The sequence below is a fragment of the Macrobrachium nipponense genome, chromosome 26 (assembly GCF_015104395.2).
Source record: "Macrobrachium nipponense isolate FS-2020 chromosome 26, ASM1510439v2, whole genome shotgun sequence".
NCBI lineage: Eukaryota > Metazoa > Arthropoda > Malacostraca > Decapoda > Palaemonidae > Macrobrachium > Macrobrachium nipponense.
The window spans coordinates 40,479,944-40,487,443 of record NC_087215.1 but is presented as its reverse complement, the minus strand read 5'-3'; the positions used below and the strand labels follow the sequence as shown (position 1 = coordinate 40,487,443).

Below are 7,500 nucleotides of genomic sequence, written 5' to 3'. Positions count from 1 at the left end.
CGAGTTAGCAGTTGTTTACTTTAATTTCTATTTTCCTGCAACGTTGTGCCAGGCAGGTGTGTTTTTTATCAACAGCGACTATGACTGTTATCAAAAAGGATAACTTGTTTTTTCCTCTTTTATGGTGGATCTATAATTGCTTGTTTCGTTGACACTGACATCGATAACAGATTCATCTTTTGACAACGTCTATCTTTGTTATCCATAGACTAATTTATCGTCTCTGATTCATAGACTAATTTATCGTCTTTGTTATCCATACACTAATTAATTATCTTTTTAATACATAGACTAACTAATCATCTCTATTATCCGTAAACTGAATTATAGTCTTTGTTGTCAATTGACGTAATTATTATCTTTGTTATCCACTGACTAATTGGCTGTCTTTGTTATCCATAGACTTATTGATCACTTTATTTTGATTTACTTTTTATACAATATGGAAGAAGATCATCAAAGTCATTGACATTACTAATTAATTGATGTGAATCTTACTTATACTAAAATATCTTTTCTTCTAGTAAATGTAAATAGTGGTTATTATAGTTTTACAGTGGTTGTTGATGTTGTGTTATCTAAGTGATTGTCATATAAAACGATTAATTTAAGTAATCATCGCAAATATTTTCATTTTTTCCTTTGTTGCAGATGGGTTACTGGGACGATCCATCCAACTTTGTTGGAAATGGCGTTGAATCTACGAATCCATACGGTAACTATACCGTTGTCGACAGGGTTCCTCGAGAGCTCTTGAGTTATGTTGATGCCCACTGGTATCAGTATCCTCCCATGAACCCTCTTTGGTATAGTTTGGTTGGCGTATGGATGTTCGTCATGGGTACTCTTGGAGTCTCTGGTAACTTCGTCGTCATCTGGGTCTTCATGAACACCAAATCTCTTAGAACACCTTCAAATTTGTATGTAGTGAGCCTGGCAATCTCTGACTTTTTCATGATGGCATGCATGTGTCCACCAATTTTGATAAACTGTTACAACCAGATGTGGTCATTCAGTAGTCTCTTCTGCCAAGTCTACGCTGCTATAGGTTCCACTTGTGGAACTGCCTCCATCTGGGCCATGGTACTTATTACTAACGATCGTTACAACGTTATTGTGAAAGGAATTGGAGGAACACCTTTGACTACCAATCGAGCTTTGTTGAACCTTCTTTTCATCTGGGCTCAGACTATTTTCTGGTGCGTTCTTCCATTCTTCGGATACTGCAGATATGTTCCTGAAGGTAACATGACTGCTTGTGGTACAGACTACCTCACTGATGATCTTTGGTACCACATTTACCTCTGGCTCTACACAATCGATTGTTTCCTCCTCCCTCTGTTCATGATCATTTACTGGTATGCATTCATTCTGAAGGCTGTTGCCACTCACGAGAAACAGATGCGTGATCAGGCCAAGAAGATGGGAGTCAAGTCACTGAGAAATGACCCAGAGGCCAAAAAGACATCCAACGAATGTCGCCTTGCTAAGGTTGCTCTCACAACAGTCTCCCTTTGGTTCATTGCGTGGACCCCCTATTGCATTATCAATATTGCTGGCATGCATTACAAGTCTATTGTTACTCCTCTCTTCTCCATCTGGGGTTCTGTGTTCGCCAAGGCCAATGCTGTCTACAACCCTATTGTTTACGCCATCAGCCATCCCAAGTACCGCGCTGCTATGGAGAAGAAACTACCCTGCCTTTCTTGTACAACTGAAAGGGATGAGGATTCCTCAGCTGCTTCTGAGACCACTTCAACCAATGAAAAGTGCTAAGCTCGCTATGAGGACCAGTTGACGACTGTTGCGAATCATAATTGGGTGACGATCTAATTGTGAAGCGCAACTGGGTGATGAACGAACGGCAAATTGCACGTTCGTATCGATCGAATCGAGATACTTCTCCGATACTGTTCGAAAAAGTAATTTTAATAGATTATCTGCATCGATGATTTCTTTTATTTAACATCCCTCTCCATACAACACACACACATCACAGATATATATATATAGACTATAGCTTAATATATATATACTATATATATATATATATATATATATTATAATATATCTACAAAAATATATAGATTATTTATATATATATATATAGATATATAATATATACTCGATATGATATATATAATTAGTATTTTATATATTATTATATTTATTATTTATATTATATATATATATATATATATACTATATATCTATATATGTATATATATAATATATAGATATATATATATATAATATATATATCTATATATATATATATATATTATATACTATATATATATATCTATATAGATATACATAATATAGTATATATATACATATATATATATATATATATATATATATATATATATATATTACCTCAGGAAAACCGAAGACACATGATGAGATAAACAGGATTTATTTGTTAAGAAACGTTTTGCACAGAAACTTTGTGCATCATCAGTCTGTTAAAATAAAAGTATATTTTAAATTGATAAAAACAAAATATACATAAAAATTACAATCTAAAATTTAAAACTTAAAAATTATAATTTGAAAATTAGCATAATACTTCAAGGTTAAAAGTGAAAAAAGAACATTAAAACATAACCACTGAAAGAAACTTATGTGGGGAACATCAAAGGTAGGTCACATTATTATAGTCGATTCATTTAAGGTAGATTCTTGTGCCTATGACACGTTTGTTTGGCAGCCTCTGATTGGCTGGTACCAGGAGGTAGGCCGATCGCTCAGTGTCTCATAATTTTCGTCTTTGGCTTAGAAAACTAGCAACATGTTTATATTTCTTCAATCATCTCACTCTATGCTCAAGATAGGAAAGTTTTGGTCATACCTTAGGATTCGGTATTAATTGTACAGGTAAGTCATCTTCTCCTGAAATCAATAAGATAAAACACAAAGGAATTACAATGAGTAAAAGTGAAGAGAGAAGTATTTAATTCATTATATCTGTTTTTATTTCTCATCAGATTTTGCATAATTAACACAATCAAGATAAAAAGTTAAGTATATGTTAGTTTTACCAGACCACTGAGCTGATTAACAGCTATCTTAGGGCTGGCCCGAAGGATTAGATATTTCTGCGTGACTAGGAACCAATTGGTTACCTAGCAACGGGACCTACAGCTTATTGTGGGATCCGAACCACATTGTATCGAGAAATGGATTTCTATCACCAGAAATAAATTCCTCTGGTTCCGTGTTAGCCGAGCCGAGTATCGAACTTCAGACCACCGGATTGGTAGCCGAGCTCGAAACGCACTCGGCCAACGTGGAACTACAATCAAGATAAAATAAAACGTGTTTTCATTCAACAAATTTACCCTGAATATGCTGGTGTTTTCAGATTTTAGATGCGTGTAATATGTGAAGAAAAAATTAAGAATATGTCTAATTATGTTGCATCTGTAAATTATTCAAGTTTGACGGTATTGTCGAGAGAATGTGATCTGCAAGGTGTCGTGGCATTTGTCGTCTCAGCAAGAGATTTGAGTTGCCAATTAGCGATATAAGAAGTTGCAGTTTCGACAATATTTTCCATGTTTTATCATTATTTATTGTGCAATTAAGTACACAGAATACCCATCATGACTGCCGAACATTTTCAATCCAATGTTATATAGTATGTATAGACATATCTGTCTGATAAAGAAAAAAGTAATACTAATCAAATGGATGCATCTATCGTTAGCTCAGATCTAGGAGGGCCACAGGGAATTCAATCCGGCAAAGAAGTTGAACTCTGGACAGACGACTTCGCACTCTTCAACTCAGCCTAATCTTTAATCAGGTTGTTTCAGAATATTGTTTCTGACTTCATTATATGATGAATATATTTTCAAACGAAAGAGATATCAGAGACTTAGTAGAGTGATATAAAATAACAATCTCAGTGAAGTAATAAACAACAAAGAATTAAGAAAGATTGACTTCGTTTCAAGCTTAGTCAAGTACAGATGCAACATTTTAAGATATTACACGCATCTAAAATCTAAACGCACCAGCGTATTCAGGGTGATTTTATTGTATGAAAATACAAGGATTATTTTATCTTCATCGCATGAATAATTCAAAATCTGATGATTAATAAAAACAGGTATAAAGAATGAAATTTTTCTCTCATCACTTTTACTCGTTGTAATTCCTTTGTTTTATCTTATTGATTTCAAGAAAAGATTTAGTTATAGGTTTACACCGAATCCTTTGGTATGACCAAAACATTCCTATCTTTTGTAAAACGTGAGATAAATGAAGAAATATAAACATATTGCTAGTTTTCTAAGCTACAAACGAAAATATGACACAATGAGCGAGCATCCTACCTCCTGGTACCAGCCAATCAGAGGCCACCAAACAAACATCTCGTAGGCACAAGAATTCACCTTGAGTGAATCGACTATAGTTACTTTAAGTGATTTCTCTCCTTTTAATTAAAACCGGGTCCATTAGATACTGTAACATATATAATATGTAATATATAATATATATATATATATATATATATATATATATATATATATATATATATATATATATATGTATATATACACATACACATATATCCAGGCATTTATCTCATCAAAATGGTGAGAGAGAGCGAATGATTGTTTTGCAGTGGCAAATATTCTTGGGTTTTTTCTAGTATGACTGGATGCTTAACCCCATCCATAAAGGAAATTCATTAATGAGTGAGAGAGAGAAAAAAAAAAGATTGCAAGAATAAATCTACCTGCAACAGTTAAAAATCTTAGACAGATTTCACCCCAAATTGTTAAAGTGAGGCCTTGAGAGAGAGAGTTTGTTGGAGGTGGTTGAAAGTGTTTTTTAACAACTGCACGATAATTAATTCCAGACCTCGTTTAAACTGACTTTATAATAAGATAAGTCACCGTGATATCACGAAGCAGTTGATAAAGCAAATTCCGAAAGTAGAAACGAAGAAGAAGAAAACGAATTCATGGAAATTAGTATCTGAAGAAATGAAAAAAAGGAAACTATATTTTGTACATCGGACTTAGCCAGTAGCCACTACGCATGCATGTATGGGAAAATCACTCACGGCTGCGGTTAGTACAAAAGTTTTTCAATGTTGATTTTATCGAGATAATTAACAATTATATCAATCATTATCATAAATTATGATTAAAATTCACATAAATGCTGATAAAAGATTGAAGTTATAGGAGATTTCTTGTTGCCGATTAATCATACGTCTGACATCGCCTGAAAGAAAACCTGGAATGCACAGGCAAACATTGACAATTAATCCATTAAGCACCTGAAGGAAAACCTGACAAAATTGGTAAAAAAGAGTATTTCCTTCAATTTCTCTGTGTTTGACATCTGTGATGGGGTAGGGGTTTGATTCTGAATTATAATCTTCCTGACCACATGCCAAATTTTGTCTGGGTATGTCATGCAGTTTTGATTTTATAGAGGACAAACATACAAGCATTCACTTTTATTCATATGAATGAAGAGAATCCCGAATGAATCTTCCTTATTCCTAAGAGGCTTGCTAGAAGAGAAAAAGGTATATATATATATATATATATATATATATATATATATATATATATATATATATATATATATATATATATATATATTGCAAGGCCTAATACTAGCCTTGTCATTGAAATGTATTTGGTAACATGACCCCCAATCAAAAACAGAAATCTAGCACCTACCTTATAAGGAATCTCCGACCTGGCATCTCTATTGTCGTTAATAGTGTCATGAGAACTAAGGCTAGAAATCAAAATCAGAACTATCTAAAAATAAAACCTTTCTTTCCCCAAAGACTAACATGATAAAAAAAGGAAATGAAAATACCACACACCATTTCCCAACGAGACTTATTTATCGCTACTTCTCCTCACTAACTAATCTGTGAAAAACAGTCAGTCTTTCATGACCGAAGTCATAAGTAAAAGTCAAGAATTCCCATCTTTATGGCGACGTTGAATCCATCTGAAGGGAAGGAAATTACATCGTTCAAAATGCAAAATAATATGAAGAAGATTAGCTTATAAATGGCAATACATGAAACAAGTTAAGTATTATGGTGTACATGGCGAAAAGACGTATTAAAATTAAGTGAGGGAGAACTTATCTCCCAGTTTTCCACTAGAAATATAGTCTTCACAATGCAATCGTAAATGTTCAATAAAAGCATCTCTTCACTCGAACGCTGAAAAGGTTTTTTTTTTTTTTTTTTTTTTTTTACCCTTGCCTGGATCTCCATATGCCTTCCCCCCCGCTTCGACTCGAATTGCCACCTCTGGAGGTCGGCTAATGCTCAACTGTCGATTCACTATCGGATTATATTTCGTTTTGCCTGGGCCCTGATGTGAGTACAAACTCACACACGCGAGTGTCTCCAAAGTTCTGTTGGCATTCTTTTGTGACAAAACAATCAGGTGTCGCACGCCTCGAGTAATGTGGTCACCCACTAGGTCGATTTGCACGCATACGTGCTCGCCTCCTTCACTCCCGCGTCTGCGGCTTCTGGTCATTCCCCCAAAACATTCGCTGACCGACCTGTTGACACCTGGAGCTTTTACCAAAACATAGCCACGGGCACTTGTTGAACATTCTTGATAGCGTCCATTGCTCCGTATGTAATATGCAGGTGATTCTTAAGCACCCTTGTAGAGTATGCAATATATATATATATATATATATATATATATATATATATATATATATATATATACATATATATATACATATATATATATATATATATATATATATATATATATATAGTAGTATTCACTTTGCTTTTGTGAGAGCTTTTTTGCTCACTCGTTTTATGCTCTGTAGTACTTTACGTACTAAAATTCTATATGGAATTAGTATTTTGTTTTTATAATTTGTTTAATTAGCATGGTCACTGGAAGACAGTTAACTTAGTTTTCAAATATTTAACTACCCTCTTGGTTGTTAACTGCTCGCTGCCTTCCAGCGGCCGTTCTGGTTTTGACCTAACCAACTACTAATGCTTTTGCTTTCTTCCTGAGGTTGACGGAAACTCAAGTCAGTTACGAAGGAGATTTCAGTCACAAAGGGTGTTGTAACTCAGATACTCTGAGCTTCATTTGCTATTATAAGGATATACAGCTAGCCCTTTGAAGTGACGACGACTATTCCTTTCGACATGTAATCTCCGTTCAATTCCAGCTAGGAAGAAGCTTTCCTTCATCGCAGCCTCTCTCTCTACACGTACTTCGCCTTCGTCCCAGGATGATATCGGTGGGTCTGTAAAACTCAGGGGTAGTTTTTAATGTCAAACCGAAATCATTTGGAGGGATAATGCTTTCCCATATTTTAAATGCCTTCCAATTACCACCACTTAATTTTCAGTATTATAATTTAAGCATCTGTTTTTCATACCTTGCATATCTGTAGTACGAAGTTTCATACCCTTCCAGGGATATCATAAATTACTATGTTCTACGTGGACGTCAGTTTGGA

At 34.4% G+C, this 7,500-nt stretch overlaps 1 protein-coding gene across 1 annotated transcript in view; it reads left to right on the top strand.

Moving 5' to 3' along the window:
- LOC135200199 (rhodopsin-like) overlaps window positions 1-1,949 on the top strand; it is a 2,244-nt gene extending 295 nt beyond the window's left edge. The window contains exon 2 of the mRNA XM_064228636.1: window positions 652-1,949. Within this exon, the coding sequence (XP_064084706.1) occupies window positions 652-1,776 (1,125 nt within the window). The 3' untranslated portion in view covers window positions 1,777-1,949. The remainder of the gene's footprint in view (window positions 1-651) is intronic.
- The last annotated feature ends 5,551 nt before the right edge of the window (window positions 1,950-7,500 follow it).